The 15,846-nt window shown below is 45.0% G+C and overlaps 1 protein-coding gene across 2 annotated transcripts in view; it reads left to right on the forward strand.

The window, feature by feature from the left end:
- kdm6ba (lysine (K)-specific demethylase 6B, a) overlaps positions 1–15,816 on the forward strand; it is a 64,880-nt gene extending 49,064 nt beyond the window's left edge. Inside the window, exons 5-24 of one of the 2 annotated variants that reach the window (XM_062065142.1) lie at positions 1,365–1,488; positions 1,684–1,779; positions 1,856–2,129; positions 2,211–2,288; positions 2,375–2,548; positions 2,626–2,799; positions 2,906–3,409; positions 3,846–6,568; positions 6,648–6,774; positions 7,385–7,490; positions 7,573–7,778; positions 7,855–7,952; positions 8,025–8,093; positions 8,367–8,515; positions 8,680–8,794; positions 8,873–9,060; positions 9,141–9,282; positions 9,357–9,483; positions 14,413–14,583; positions 14,667–15,816. In XM_062065142.1, coding sequence (XP_061921126.1) covers positions 1,370–1,488; positions 1,684–1,779; positions 1,856–2,129; positions 2,211–2,288; positions 2,375–2,548; positions 2,626–2,799; positions 2,906–3,409; positions 3,846–6,568; positions 6,648–6,774; positions 7,385–7,490; positions 7,573–7,778; positions 7,855–7,952; positions 8,025–8,093; positions 8,367–8,515; positions 8,680–8,794; positions 8,873–9,060; positions 9,141–9,282; positions 9,357–9,483; positions 14,413–14,583; positions 14,667–14,687 — 5,661 coding nt within the window. In that variant the 5' untranslated portion in view covers positions 1,365–1,369 and the 3' untranslated portion in view covers positions 14,688–15,816. The remainder of the gene's footprint in view (positions 1–1,364; positions 1,489–1,683; positions 1,780–1,855; positions 2,130–2,210; positions 2,289–2,374; positions 2,549–2,625; positions 2,800–2,905; positions 3,410–3,845; positions 6,569–6,647; positions 6,775–7,384; positions 7,491–7,572; positions 7,779–7,854; positions 7,953–8,024; positions 8,094–8,366; positions 8,516–8,679; positions 8,795–8,872; positions 9,061–9,140; positions 9,283–9,356; positions 9,484–14,412; positions 14,584–14,666) is intronic. The other variant, XM_062065143.1, reaches the window with a different exon arrangement.
- The last annotated feature ends 30 nt before the right edge of the window (positions 15,817–15,846 follow it).

Below are 15,846 nucleotides of genomic sequence, written 5' to 3' on the forward strand. Positions count from 1 at the left end.
TTTATAATTCAGATGGGATTTGATTTGGTGCGCGGCATATACTTGCTGCGCGCAGCAGACGCTTGAACAGTGCGCAATTGCGCAGGCACGCACCTTAGGTGAGGGGACGTTGCTTTGCAGTTCATGTGTTGTTGAAAACACGGCATTCCTCATCAACTTTTCTCTTTTTGGCGTCTCGGGTGTAAACCGTGCATCACTTGTCGCTGCATGTGCACCTTCACTCGCAGGTTACACACGGACACACGCCCATAAATAATACTTTTCAAAATAAAAGCAGCACAGTTGTATTGCGCGCAGGACATAGATGTTTTTTCAACTTTATTTTGTAATTGCAGTTGTTCACATTCACTCACAATCACGCATACGTCCACACGGAAGTAATACAAATAACGATTTTCAAAACAAAAGCAGCACCAACATTGCACACTCGACATAGATACTTTTTTAAATTTATTTTGTAATTTATAATTGGCCTCACGCGGGCCGGACAGGGACGCACAAAGGGCCGGATGCGGCCCGCGGGCCGCAGAATGCCCAGGTCTGGTATAGAGCAAGGGTCCGGCCCGGCCCCTCAGCATCCAAAATTCGTCCCTTGGTAAGTCCCAAGTAAAAAAAAAAAAAAAACTTTTTAATTTTTTAATTATTATTTTTTTAATCTGTCCTTTCTAATCCATTTTCAGATTTGGTTGTATTTTGGAAGGTTTAGAGGCAAATATACTAGCAATCATTAAAAAATATTTAAAATGGGATGGAGTGGACTTATACACTTTTAAAAAGAACAATATTTGAAAGATATAAACCATTCATAATCACCAAGACGTTACTGCTCGCTACGACCTCACTTCATTAGACACTCAAGGATTTAGAGAAGAAAAGATTGGAGACACATCATGTCTTTGCGACTGGAGGGAATGTACAAATAAAGCATTACTCCGTGAAAGACAATGTTGGACTTATTCGTGCATCGCTAAGTAACGTATTTGATTGACATAACGAGTGCCGTGCTGCTGTGATTGTGACACTAATGAGAAAAAGGATACGTTTGTTTGCATTTGAATTCCTGCTGCAAATATTAGTCTCATCTACAATTCATGCCTGCAGTGGTTTTTATGGTGTGAAGTTTATATTTTGTCTAATTTTTTAGCTATAAATGTCCCTGTTGTTCAGCAGTTTGCTAGCAATATCAAGATTAACTGCATGCTGTTGAGAGATTTATTAATCTAGTTTATTATTACTATTAAGGATATTTTGTTGATGCTAACAAATAGCACCAAAGACGCTATATTGTGGTAACTCGTGTTGACGCCATAAGTGCTATACTGTCAGTGTGATGTTTTACAAACGGTCTTGGCTGCTTTGCGCAGGCTGGATGCATCACGCAGTAGAGCAGTTTGGTGGCCGTGGCACACGGGATTCCTTCCCTCTGGATGGACTCAACAGGGGACCTTGGGCTCCCGTGGGCGGCCGCGCCTGGCAGCCACCTGGCAGGTTGGTTGCTCTGCCAACACACACATACAAACCTCTCCGAAACACATTCACACACACACACAATGGTTAAGATCTAATTAGAACAGTAGCATTTCATTGGAGAGTTCAAGCCTAAAATACTTCAGAGTCACTTTTATTTGTGGGAGGAAGAGCCATTACAAAAATGTGTCATGTGACGACTGCCTTGCTCATCAGGTGTTTGCCTGGAATGACCCAACACCAGATCCTTCCCCATCTACCACCTGGTCCAATCAATGGACTCAACCAGTCCGGAAAATTCTTTAATAATGGGTGAGTGCACAACATAGTTGGAGAAATAACACAAAAATTTGATTTTGTATTTGACTCTTGTTTGGTCCTCTTCAAGGCCCATGCGAGGAGGAGGAGGTGACAAGCTGGATCTCCCACAGCAGATGTTGCAGAGGGAGCAGACCAGACTTCATTCTCTGCATCCTCCTCCCCCCCACCGTGCATGGGAGCAACTGGGCCAGCTGTATGAATCCCACCATCCTCCTCAAGGACATCTTGGCTTGCCCCTTCCTGAGCACTCACTTCGCCTCCATAATGGGGGCTATGCAGGCAGTGTAGGAGTTTCCCCCAACTTGCATCTCCCTCCCGTCAGGCCCAACCAACCTCTGAAGGTGACTTATAATGCATATATTGACTTGAAAGGGGAGTGTGTGCACTCTTGTTGAATGTCTTCTTCCACTTGCCTACTTTAGTTTGGGGGTCCTCAGGAACACCTCGCTTCTAGGGGGCCGCCCCTGCTGGGAGACGACATGTGGGCTCAGGTGCACCAGGTGAGGGCTCTCTAATTTGCTGAGATAATTTTTCAGCATTACTACTGTTGCCGCACACTCTCTGACCTCTCCTCAAACCTCCTTAGCAGCAGAGGACCCATCCTGGCAAGATACCTGGGGGTCAGCTGAAGAGATCAGCCCCCCCGCTCGGTGAGCATTCTGTCATCCAGCACACTCCTCTGCCATCCGTGCACCCGCCCAACCGTTCAGCCACAGAGGACTGTCCCAGCCCAAGGAAGAGGAAAAAGAGCTCAGATCAGGTAACGACAATAAGCTTCATTTTTGCACTTCTAAAATGTGATGTACTCATTCACTCTGAATGGTTTCATCTGTACAGGTACCCCATCTTGGTCACCAGCGCTTCCCAGTACCCAGCCATGTTTTATCTCAACCCCACCACCCGCCTCCTAAACCAGTCTTTTGGAGCCCCCTTCACAAAGACAGCAGCACCTGGCAGCCTCAGAGTTCTGATCGAAAGAACCCGCCAACGCAGGAGTTCTTAGCTAGAACTGTAAGAATCCTTTAGCTTAATTTGTATTCATGTTTTGTATTGGCTGCCCAAACTTTCCATTAAATATTACTGATAAATCTTTTTTTGGTGATTCTTTCTCTTTCAGGAGGTCCATAAACAAACATTAGGAAGCTATCCCTATAAGTTATCTCCGGCCACGCTAACGCAACCCACAGCGTCACCTCTGAACCCGCCTCCTCCTAGCTACAACCAGGGATGTGCGCCTCCCCTACAAAGAGACTCCTTCAACCCTAAGTCCACACACTCCTACCGCAGTCCCACATCTAAACCTAGTCCGGCTCCCCCCTGTCAGGCCACAGAGCCCCACAGTCAAAGAAGTCTTCAAGGCAGCAGCCTGACCCCCCCTCAGCTGCCATTGACTCCGAGCAGAGGGGACCGAGATCCACATCGGCACACCCAGTCGTCACCAGCAAACCCCCAAGCCAGCAGCAGCAGTGTGCCTTACAGCCACTTCCAGCCTCACCCAGGACTCAGCCACCACGGCCCCCCTGCGCCTCCACTGCCTCCCACAAGCACTGCCTCAGTACCTCAGCAGAGTTGCCCCTATGAGGTGTGGAGGTACCAGAGCAGGCCCAGCGGTCAGTCCCTGGTAAGTCCCAAATTAGTCAAGTATTTTATTTAACATGTTGACATGACCTTTTGTAAACTAACATTAAATTTCACTTTTCATTTTATGGCATACGTGTTTTGTTGTCTAGTGTCAAATTAAACATGATAATTTTACAGTTCACTTGTAGGATTCGCCAAAGTGGCCTTAGGGTTATTTGTTGTTTTATCATTATCTTTTAATTATTTATTCTGTATATTTTAACATGTCAGGTTTTTTGAAAGGCGCTTATAAATTAAATGTATTGTTATTATAGGGCTATCTAATGGTCTGGCATGTGAATAGCCATTTGTGTTTATTAATACTATTGGTACACTGAAATTAGAATTGTTTTAAATGCTAATGTTAGCCAAGTAATCCTATGTTGATCCGGTTTAGGTGTGATGATTTATAAAAGTGATGGTTATGTCTATGTCAGGAGTCGGGCATCTCCAGACATCCAGGACTGCTACCTCAGCACCAGCAGAGCCACAATCAGCCGAAGCCCCATGTCAGCTCCACTAGGACACCCGTCATCACCCCCAATTTCCCACGTTCTGCCTGTTCCTCCAATACCCACGGAAACAGCACACCGTCTTTGTTCTCCTCAGGACCTTCCAGGACAGTAGACGATGTCACCAGCAGAGGATCAAAGCCTCCTTTAAGGGCTCCTGTGTACTATCACGCTCCTCCTCATCAAGTCCTAACCTCCTCCCAGACATACTCCCCAACAAACATTCCTTCCACTGTGGCTCCCCGGCACCCCCAGTCCATCGAGGAGGCACTGGACAAGCTCGATGCAGAGCTGGAGGGCCACATGCGAGCTGAGGAGAGCAGGAGGAGAAGGGACAGGGAGGACGAAGAACGTCGAACGAAAGAGCGGGAAGACCAGGAGAGGAAGAAGAGAGAGGAGCAGGAGGAGATGAAAAAGCGAGAAGAGGATGAGAGAAGGAGGCGGCAAGAGTGGGAGCTGCAGGAGAAAGAGAGGAAGAGGAGGCAGGAGGAGGAGAGGAAGCGGAGGGAAGTGGAGAGGCTGCAAGAGGAGGAGAGGAAGAGGAGGGAGTGGGAGAAGCAGGAGCAAGAAAGGAAGAGGAGAGAGTGGGAAAGGCAGGAGGAGGAAAAAAGGAGAGAGTGGGAAAGGCAGCAGGAGAAGAAGAGGAGGGAAGCAGAGGAGAGGAAGCAAAGAGAGCGAAAGCAAGAAGAGGAGAAAAAGAAGAGAGAAGCTGAGCAGATGAGAACAAAAGCTAAGGAGCAGCAGAATTCCATTGAAAACCTGCAAAGGCTTCTGTGTGGCCCACCAACTACTGCTCCTACACCTACCGCCGCCTCCCAGGCCTCACCCTACCCCTGGCTGAGCCGTGGTGGCGCCCCATGCCAGGCGCCTGACAACAGCACCTCTCTGGGAAGACTCCAGCCGCCGCCATTGACCCCACAGACAGAGTTTGCTCGTGAGAAGCAGAGGCAGCGGGAAATGTGGGGCAGTCCCCGTCTGACACACACTACCTCAGGGATGAATAAGCCCCCCGCCCTCGCCACACACATCACACCACACCAGTCCAAAGACCAAGCAGGTGCACCTCCGACACTCAGAGAGCCACCCAAACTCTATCCGGCTTTTCCTAGAGAAAACCTGCCACCCCCCCCTCCAAGGGCACCACCCGCCGGGACTCTGCTCGACAAGGAGTCAGGCGACGTCTCGGACAGTTCTCCCTTTGAGGAGGAGACCGCTGAGTTGTCCACGTTGCTCCCAGACGGCCTGGCCAACATCATGGCCATGCTTGATGAGTCCATCCAGAAGGAAGAGGAGATGTACTTGTGTGCTCCCCCCCTCCTACCAGCGCTCAAACACCAAGAAGACTTTGGAGCTAATCAGCCTCACGCCAGCCCCCCTGTGCTCAGCCGCCAAGGGTCACTGGCATCGCCCTGCAGCCGCACATCTTCCCTCAACGAGGAGGAGGATGATTGCCTTAAAGTCTGCCCCCCTAACACAGGAGTGGGGAACAGCAGCTACCGCCACAGTGACCTGGCCAAACTTTACGGCCTTCCCGAGCAGGTCAAAAGCGAGCCAGATGATGATGACGAAGATTCTGAGACCCCTTCATGCTCCCCGCCACCTCAAAGACCCCATCTCCACCAGACGGGGGTAAACAGTATGTTCAAGTCTCTGGCGACAGTCCTGGAGAGCCAGAAGTACGCCTACCGTGGTGGACCTTTTGGTAGACCGCCGCCGTCGGCTCTGGTCGGAGTTAAATACTCTTCGTCCCTCTCGCTGGGTCCTGATATTTGCCGCCAGCAGAATGGCGGCTCCCCCGTATCCGATTCCACCAATGCCCCTTTGAGTCCAACGGCCCAACCTCCAAAGTCTTTGCCTCTCTCTTCTGAAGAGAGGAACGCAAACGTAGAGTGTGCTGATGAGAAAGGATATCTGGAAACGGAGAACCCAGTCACTTGTGTCAAGGAGAAACAATGTTTGACCACCATCTCAGAGTCGTCGCTGGCAGAGCTGGCTGACAGCTGCCAACTCTCACTCCCTCGAACGCCACTCCCCTATGTGGAAAAAGAATCACGGCACAGCAAAGTGGAAGATGGACAGAAGCCTGAGAAAGTGAAAGAGCGACACAAGGACAGAGAGAGGGAGAAGGAGAAGAGGAGAAAACACGAAGACAGGAAAGAGAGAAAGAAGCATAGAGAAAAAAGGGAAGAGGTCGCTTTCTCTTCATCCTCATCCTCGTCCTCGTCTTCACATTCCAGCAGCAACCACAAGAGGCACAAGGAGCGAAAGAGTCACAAGGACAAAAAGGGCCGGCGGATTCTGTGTGACCTCATTCTACAGAGCAAGGGCGGCTTGGGAAAGAACCGCAATCACGACCCGGAAAAAAAGAGGCGCAAGGACACTGTCGGTACCACCTCCTCCAGTGAGGGCGACCATGTTGAGTGGCGGTCAAAAAAAGGCGCCCAATCCAGCTCTTCGCTCGATTCCAACAACTTGCTTAGGCTAAAAGCACTGTCTGACGGGCCCCCCAAGGAGCTGAAGATCCGCCTGATCAAAGTGGAGAGCGGTGACCGAGAGACTTTCATCGCCTCTGAGGTGGAAGACAAGAGGATCCCTTTGGAAGATATCACCATTAAGAACACCGCCGCTGAAATCATCCGCTCTTGCAAGTGAGGACTTGACACAGGAAGAGCATGCTTTTCTTGAGAAAATCTGACTTACATGAATGTTGTCTGTGTCTTGTTCAAGGGGCACCAGAGTAAAAGGGAAGTTTAGGGAATCTTACCTTCTACCGGCTTTTTCTGTAAAGCCAATCATGACGTCTGAGGAGCCCATTCCAAGGGAAAAACTCAACCCACCGACTCCCAGCATCTATGTGAGTATAGAACGCCTCTCATATCCATTTTAGCTTTTGTCACCACATAGACAAAACGTCATAATACTAACAAGAAGACAAAAATATTAATAGTTAAAATCAGCAGAATGATTTTACGACGATAGCTGCAAATGTACAAAAATCTGCATGTAGAAAGAACCCTTTTGTAGGGATGACACTGACTAAACCAATTAAATTTGTGTATTAACACAAGAGGGCACTTCACTGCAGCCATCAATAGTAACACTTATCTGATGATTCAAATATTTAATGGAAGACTACATTTATGATTTTTGACTAATAGAATATAGTTAAAATAGCAGACGACATACATAATTTTAGCATTAAAAAAACAAAAAAATTGTGAGCTGGTATATGTTGTATGATTGACCTGTATTATCGTGTATTTACAAAATTATTTCCAAACTAGTGTAAATGAGATGTATTGTCTGTGAGGAAAACATCTTATTTTAATTTCTAAAATGTATTAATTATACACACACAGTGATCCACTGTAATGGAAAAAAAATAGCTAAGAGTTAAATGTTGTAGTCTGTACGTGTGTTTGTTGCGTAGTCTGAAGATTTTGTGTTCATTTTGTGGTGAGCAGTTGGAGAGCAAGAGGGATGCCTTCTCCCCTGTGTTGCTGCAGTTCTGTACTGACCCAAAGAATCCAGTCACAGTCATCAGAGGCCTGGCTGGGTCGCTGCGGCTCAGTAAGTTCCTAACAGGAATTAAGCAATCGATTTGTGTTTTTAACCAATACAAATGCTAACAATGCTCACTCTCATTTTTCAGACCTGGGCTTTTTTTCTACAAAGTCTCTGGTGGAGGCCAATGCAGAGCAGGCAGTGGAGGTGAGGACTCAGGTACAGCAGCCAGCCGACGAGAACTGGGACCCTAGTGGCACGGGCCAGACGTGGCCTTGCGAGAGCAGTCGCTCACACACCACCATCGCCAAGTATGCTCAGTACCAAGCCTCCAGCTTTCAGGAGAGCCTGCAGGTAAGGCAACACCTCGGCTACATGCTACTGGCCCTGTGCTAAACCGCTGACTAATGAACATACGCTGGTGGGGAAGGAGGAGAAGGGCAGCGACGAGGACGAAGAAGAGGATGACAAAAAGCCATCCGGCAGCTTAGAAGTACTAAGCAAGGACGTTGCAAAAGACAGTAGCAGGTGAGGAAATGTCTTTACTGAGTCAAACTACTTGGGAACAATATGAATCACACATTGTGTGGGTTTTCACAGCAATGAGCAGAAAGCAGTTGGCAAGATCATTAAATTTGGCACCAACATTGACCTATCAGACCCTAAGAGGTAAGAGCATATATATATGTATATATATATGTATATAAATTACTCTGTACACATATTATGTATATATTCGTATATATGTTAGATTTTTTTATAGCTATATTAGTCTATTTATACCTGCATTGTCCTTTCCATCATTGTAACTGAGCTACTGTGTTGAACAATTTCCCTTGTGGATCATTAAAGTTTGTCTAAGTCTAAGTCTAAGCAGTCCACTCAAGATGCTGACTGTCAGTCAGTCAAACGACAGCATGTTGAGGAATGGATGTCTTTTAGGTGGAAGTCTCAGCTGCAGGAGCTACAGAAGCTGCCAGCGTTCATGCGGGTGGCATCCAGTGGCAATATGCTGAGCCATGTGGGACACACCATCCTGGGCATGAACACTGTACAGCTCTACATGAAGGTTCCAGGCAGCAGAACGCCAGGTGAGCTTATCCCTGGTGGCAATCATTTTATTGTGATGAAATGAGACCAACTATTGACTGCTTACTAAATGTGCTTGTTGAATGTTAACTAGCATTTGACTATCAGTGAGAAGTTGGCACCAAACAACACAATAAGTAAAAGCTGGAGTTTGTCCACTTCACAGGCCACCAGGAGAACAACAACTTTTGCTCAGTGAACATCAACATCGGCCCTGGAGACTGTGAGTGGTTCTCTGTGCACGAGAACTACTGGCAAGCCATCAGTGACTTCTGTGAGAAGTGAGTACTCCTGACAGAGCACACATTTCATTGACTCCTATTGGAAAAAGTGACAATTTGCCATCGTCTTCAACTCAGACATGGGGTGGACTACTTGACGGGCTCCTGGTGGCCTGTGTTGGAGGACCTCTACAACGCCAACATCCCAGTGTACCGCTTCATCCAGAGGCCAGGAGACTTGGTGTGGATCAATGCAGGGACTGTTCACTGGGTACAGGCTGTGGGTTGGTGCAACAACATCGCCTGGAATGTAGGCCCGCTCAATGGTAAGGAGTGCACCACCTGCTGGCAGAAAAAAAATCATCCTTCAAAATGTCAATCATTTATGTGTTTGCGTTTGTTGCAGCTTACCAGTACCAGTTGGCCCTGGAAAGGTTTGAGTGGAACGTAGTCAAAAAGGTCAAGTCCATCGTCCCCATGATTCACGTGTCGTGGAACGTGGCCCACACCCTCAAGATCACTGACCCAGACACCTTCAAGATGGTCAAGTGCGTACATTAAGATGACTGTAGCTCCGCTATATGATCAATGCATTTAGATTACATTTGATTGTTTGTTGCAGACACTGTCTATTGCAGTCCATGAAGCACATCCAGATCCTGCGTGACCAACTGGTGTCTCAAGGCAAAAAGATCTCTTACCAGAGCAGAGTCAAGGACGAACCCGCCTACTACTGTAACGAGTGTGACGTGAGTACACATGAGAGCTGCACAATAATGGGCAAAATAATAATCACAATTCTAATGGTAGGTAAAACAGTGTTTCCTACTGGTCTGCAATTATCTAGCGGAATTGCTGAAATGACTACAATCGCCCCGTGGTGTACAAAAGGCCCACTGCGTTTGACAACAAGTCGCACGAGAGATAGAACAAGGACTGTGTATGTGAGAAAATAGAATAAATTAAATTATTTGACAAACCAGACTATAAAAGGTGAGATAATGTCAGACAAGGCAGCACAACTCTTTAATGATTACTTACAAACTATGTAAAATAACATTTATATGCGCTGTCTCTTGTGTCAATGAAATTGTTCACATTTCAGCGTACAGGAATTCCACTTCCAAGGAGAGAAAACATGTTTCAGTAAATTGTAGATCGTGCATCACACATACCAACTAAGATTGAAGAACCATTTAAAAATAGCTACTAAACAAATCAAAAGTTACTCAACACTGACTTCAGTAGTTTGAGTCAGGTTACTTTAAACAGGGTTTCCGCTGGGCATTAAAAAGCATTAGAAGTCATTAAATGGATTTTGCAAAAATGAAGGCCTTGAATTGCATTAGAAAGGATGCCCAGAGGCATTAAAAAATTAGCACAATTGCAGAACTGGGCCTATAGTCAATACGTCAATCAATCAAACGATAAATGAAAATGAACTTATAAAACGTTGCGGTCATCGATAAATTGCTACTCCTGTGTTTCTTTTCTTCAACTTTGGCTTTTAAATTGGATAGAAGAGTTTTTGTAAGGTCCTAAAGCGTGAAAAGCCCTGCCTCCATAGCAGACACTCCGCTGGAGGGCAAAGTCAAAAGGCTTAGCAATTCTTTCATCACTGTTGGCATGTAGTCCTTAACTCTAACATCATGTCATCAAATGAGGAAGCTGAGCTTTTTTCATGCTCGACTCCTTTATTTTAGTCTCCAGTTCAACACACGAGCTAACTTGGCTAACATTAGCAACTCCAGTGATGCAGACACATCACGTGGCCTAGGATGGACTCACAACCGCCCACAACTCTTATTTTCTGACATTCCCGCAGTAAATGAGTAAGACTTCCTGACACTTTATACATAGCTTGTTATTTACAGTACCCATTTTAAACAACTCAGAGGGTGTAAAATACAATTTATTCAAGGTGTTTAATTGACTGAGTCTATTTCCAATGCATCTAAAGGGCTTATTGGCATTTTTCCAAATATAATGCCATGTCGTGTATTTTCCTACAATGTTTAATTCAATCATCCATTTTCAAACACGTGCATCATTTGCATTCCTAATGTGATATTAATTTGTTATTCAATAAAACTTTTTAAGTTTAAAAAAAAAAATAGAATCCTGATTTAAAAAATGTATCCTCCAGTCTGTGGCTTTTTATAAGGCATATTTTTTGCAGCATCGCGTGGACATCGGGGGCGGTACCTCTGGATTGGCAGACCGGGGTGGTGGTTCCTCTCTTTAAGAAGGGGAACCGGAGGGTGTGTTCTAACTATCGTGGGATCACACTCCTCAGCCTTCCCGGTAAGGTCTATTCAGGTGTGCTGGAGAGGAGGCTACGCTGGATAGTCGAACCTCGGATTCAGGAGGAACAGTGTGGTTTTCGTCCTGGTCGTGGAACTGTGGACCAGCTCTATACTCTCGGCAGGGTCCTTGAGGGTGCATGGGAGTTTGCCCAACCAGTCTACATGTGTTTTGTGGACTTGGAGAAGGCATTCGACCGTGTCCCTCGGGAAGTCCTGTGGGGAGTGCTCAGAGAGTATGGGGTATCGGACTGTCTGATTGTGGCGGTCCGCTCCCTGTATGATCAGTGCCAGAGTTTGGTCCGCATTGCCGGCAGTAAGTCGGACACGTTTCCAGTGAGAGTTGGACTCCGCCAAGACTGCCCTTTGTCACCGATTCTGTTCATAACTTTTATGGACAGAATTTCTAGGCACAGTCAAGGCGTTGAGGGGATCTGGTTTGGTGGCTGCAGGATTAGGTCTCTGCTTTTTGCAGATGATGTGGTCCTGATGGCTTCATCTGGCCAGGATCTTCAGCTCTCGCTGGATCGGTTCGCAGCTGAGTGTGAAGCGACTGGGATGAGAATCAGCACCTCCAAGTCCGAATCCATGGTTCTCGCCCGGAAAAGGGTGGAGTGCCATCTCCGGGTTGCGGAGGAGACCCTGCCCCAAGTGGAGGAGTTCAAGTACCTCAGAGTCTTGTTCACGAGTGAGGGAAGAGTGGATCGTGAGATCGACAGGCGGATCGGTGCGGCGTCTTCAGTAATGCGGACGCTGTATCGATCCGTTGTGGTGAAGAAGGAGCTGAGCCGGAAGGCAAAGCTCTCAATTTACCGGTCGATCTACGTTCCCATCCTCACCTATGGTCATGAGCTTTGGGTTATGACCGAAAGGACAAGATCACGGGTACAAGCGGCCGAAATGAGTTTCCTCCGCCGGGTGGCGGGGCTCTCCCTTAGAGATAGGGTGAGAAGCTCTGTCATCCGGGGGGAGCTCAAAGTAAAGCCGCTGCTCCTCCACATCGAGAGGAGCCAGATGAGGTGGTTCGGGCATCTGGTCAGGATGCCACCCGAACGCCTCCCTAGGGAGGTGTTTAGGGCACGTCCAACCGGTAGGAGGCCACGGGGAAGACCCAGGACACGTTGGGAAGACTATGTCTCCCGGCTGGCCTGGGAACGCCTCGGGATCCCCCGAGAGGAGCTGTACGAAGTGGCTGGGGAGAGGGAAGTCTGGGCTTCCCTGCTTAAGCTGCTGCCCCCGCGACCCGACCTCGGATAAGCGGAAGAAGATGGATGGATGGATGGATATTTTTTCGGAGAATTTGTTTTTTACAGGATGTTTTTAAAGAGATAATATTTAAAAAATGACTTCTAGGTATGTTATATTAATCAACTAATTCAGAACTGTATGTGTATTTAGAGGGCTTAAGTGCAGTTCCCCTGTAATCATTTTAATTGAAGGTACAGTGTAATGATTGGCAGGCAGAACCTTTTAATTGGCTATTGTCTACGGCTGGTGCAGGAAGTCAGAACATTGGATGCTTGGAATGCTCCCTCCTGTGAATGTGCTAATGCTGTGGCGAAAGCGAGAAAATTAATACATGTCGGGGAAATGGGAAACTGCAAATATCAGCAAAAGTAGCTGGCTGGCTGGCCGACTTTTCAAAACTTGGTTAAAGTCTGTTGATCGTAAACCCATGAGCAAAAAGACCTCCAAACTTTGCTCAATGGGCATCAACCTAGTGAAATCACACATACTATTATATTAGCGAATCACAATTTGACCATTAAAGGCAGGCAGCAGTTGCTACTAGTACAGAAAAATAAATAAATACAAATAAATTCTCAGATCAAACAGTCTTGCGAGGCAATTCTATTTAGTAATAGTTAATGTAAACATTTCAACCATTCAAGATTATCATTGTCAAAGGCTTACAACTGTGTGAATGCTGACAATTGTAAGATATTAGCTACATAAAAATTAACATATGCGGTAGGACATGGGCATAACATTTGTTTAAGTGGCATTAAAAATGGCTTCAACAAGCAGATACCTGAAACACTGCTTAAAGTAACGGTACTCTTACTTTAGTACAATTTTTGGCTATTCTACTTACCTCTAGCTAGCTGTTAGTACTGCTTGTTCGACTTCAAGGAGAAAAGCAAAACGGCGTGCTATTTTAAAACAGCGGTGCGGGTCAAGCCGAGGACTTCACAGAAGTGAAAATAAGTGAATGAAATGAGGCGACCAGCCGGCCGGCGTAGTGGTCGGTGTAGTTATGGCGCTCTACGCGCATACACAATGACATGGGCTTCAAGACAGCTGCTGTTACTGCTCTGCCTCCGCGGTTGTGAAAATGCTTGACTTGATGTAAAGCAGACCCTGGTTTTTAAATGTTTATAGCGACGAAGATCACCCCAATTTTTATCATGGCAGCCAAAATTGTGATGGTGATTCAAATCTTAATAATTTTGCATTCTACTTCCCCTTTGTATGTTTTAACAACTTAGTAGTACACAACAATTGCACTACTCAACTGTTTAGCCACTTAGTGTGAAAACTTGATAGTACGTACTATTACGGATTAGGGATGTCACGATACAAATGTTTTTATTCAGATACGATGCCAATATTGCAGCATTGAGTATTGGCCGATATCAATGACATACAATCTCAGCACAAATCTTACATACATGTTACTTATTTTGTAGTCCAGCTCTTTGCCAATTTAAAAAAGTCAAATTCAAGACTTTAATTAAATTTAAGACCCATTTAAAATCCATACTAACATTAAAAGTACAAATATGAAGGAACATTGTTAATGTTAATTTCCAGTACAGTAAGTTAAAGAAATATGTGGGATTTTAATATATTTTGTGCAATTTAGATGCTAAAAAAATCCAATGTAGGTCGATGTACTGTATTATAAGCTATATAAGGTATGTATTATAGATGCAGGGTTTCTCCTAAATGTAATTAACTGTGGCGCCCCGCCACGGCAAATCAAAAGGCAATATTGGCTAATATTGACATTGTTGATGCATTCCGATACAATCCAATTTAAATATCGAATCAGGATACCCTTACTAGGGGTGCTGGAAAAAAATTGACTCATGTCTGAAATTGCGATCCTTATTTATTAGGATTGTAAATAAATCCAAAATGTTCAAGAATGGAATATTAAAAATGTATTTCAAGCCATCTCTGTGCTTACTTGCTGCACGTACTTACTATCAACTATCGTACTAGTAAGTGTGCATGTAGTGCTAATAATGTCCGTGTGCACACTAGCTAGTTACATAATGTGTATAAAGTCTGCATACAGCCACAGTTAACTGGGCGAGGAAGTTAACATGACGCAGTAATGTAACAGACTGTAAATGTGTCATCCCACAGTTGGAGGTGTTCAATTTGTTGTTCGTGACGAGTGAAAGCAGCAGTAAGAAGACGTATGTGGTGCACTGTGAGGACTGTGCACGTGAGAACAATCCCAGCCTGAACAACGTGGTCGTGCTGGAGCAATACTCAATGGAGGAGCTCATGAGCACGTACGACGCCTTCAACTTGGTAAGCTAACGCTCTGGTCTAAGCCACCGCCCTGAGAAAAGACTTCATTACTTGACTGTTTGTATACACGTCTTCTTTTGTAGGCCTCCTCCTCCTCACGATGACACCACTTTCTTCCTTCCCGCACGTCCTCAGCCACAACCAAAACTCCTGCAAGTCAGGACAAAAAGTTAGCATATTTAAGATTTGGTGGTGTTGTTTTTGTACTACTGCTAATACTTGCCGGACAGCCAGTTGAATTTGTTTACGCCCTCTTACTGTTTACAAATAAACACACAGCAAGCCGCCAATCAAACATCAGTTTACTCTCAGATGGTGCTTTGTCTTGAATACTGAACTTTGTACATTTTTTGTGGGGTGCTGTCTTTTTTTAAATCAAATAATTTATTGTTTTTCCTAAACTAGATATATATACCACATTGGCCTTGTTACTTGTATTTAGAAAAGAGAAAATGGAAAAATACTAATAATAGAGATATGGAGTTTTTTTCTAAAGCATTAAGAATTTTAAAATTTACATTTGTTTGGAATGCTTCAAGACATACGGGTTTTAATGACTTTTTAGGGGAGGGGGGATAATTTGATCTTTTTGTCTTTTGTACATTTTGTGTTTTTTTTTTATTGAATTATTCATGTATCTCTCCTGGAAATGATTACCATTCAGTTGTCAAACATCAGGTTTTTTGTTTAAAAAGTCATCTGGTGCTGATTGAAAATTGTACATTTAATTTAAAAACATTCCCTCTATTTATTGGATATCAATGTCCTATTTTGACAGGCTTGTAAACACTTTTCTTTATTTTTGATGAAGTTTGCCAATGATAACATTAGAATATATGTTTGTCAAAAATAACGCCACATTTCCCTTCACAGGAGACATACAGTTCACCTAATTTGTATAATTATCAATTAAGGGGATTGCTGTTTTTCCCCCCAAATGCTTTGAGAAATTGTAATTTGTTTTGACCACATAGGAGATTGTAAGGATATAATCTGATGAATATGATAATGGGATAGATGGTGCTAAAAGTTTTTTTTTTCTCTTTTTCCTGTTGCAATATTACCCTTGTCCTTCTTCTTTGTGCTCATCTATTTATAAGTGCACTGTTTAGAGAGTTCACACACACACACACACACACACACACACACGCCAAACTGAGCCAGACATGTCTTAAAACACTTTGAAATTGTGTGACATTACTATGACTTATTAATAAACCAACAAGACTTGTATTCCCTCTGTGTGTTCATCTTTGTCATCAT

This window comes from Entelurus aequoreus, linkage group LG12 (genome assembly GCF_033978785.1).
Source record: "Entelurus aequoreus isolate RoL-2023_Sb linkage group LG12, RoL_Eaeq_v1.1, whole genome shotgun sequence".
NCBI classification, from domain to species: domain Eukaryota; kingdom Metazoa; phylum Chordata; class Actinopteri; order Syngnathiformes; family Syngnathidae; genus Entelurus; species Entelurus aequoreus.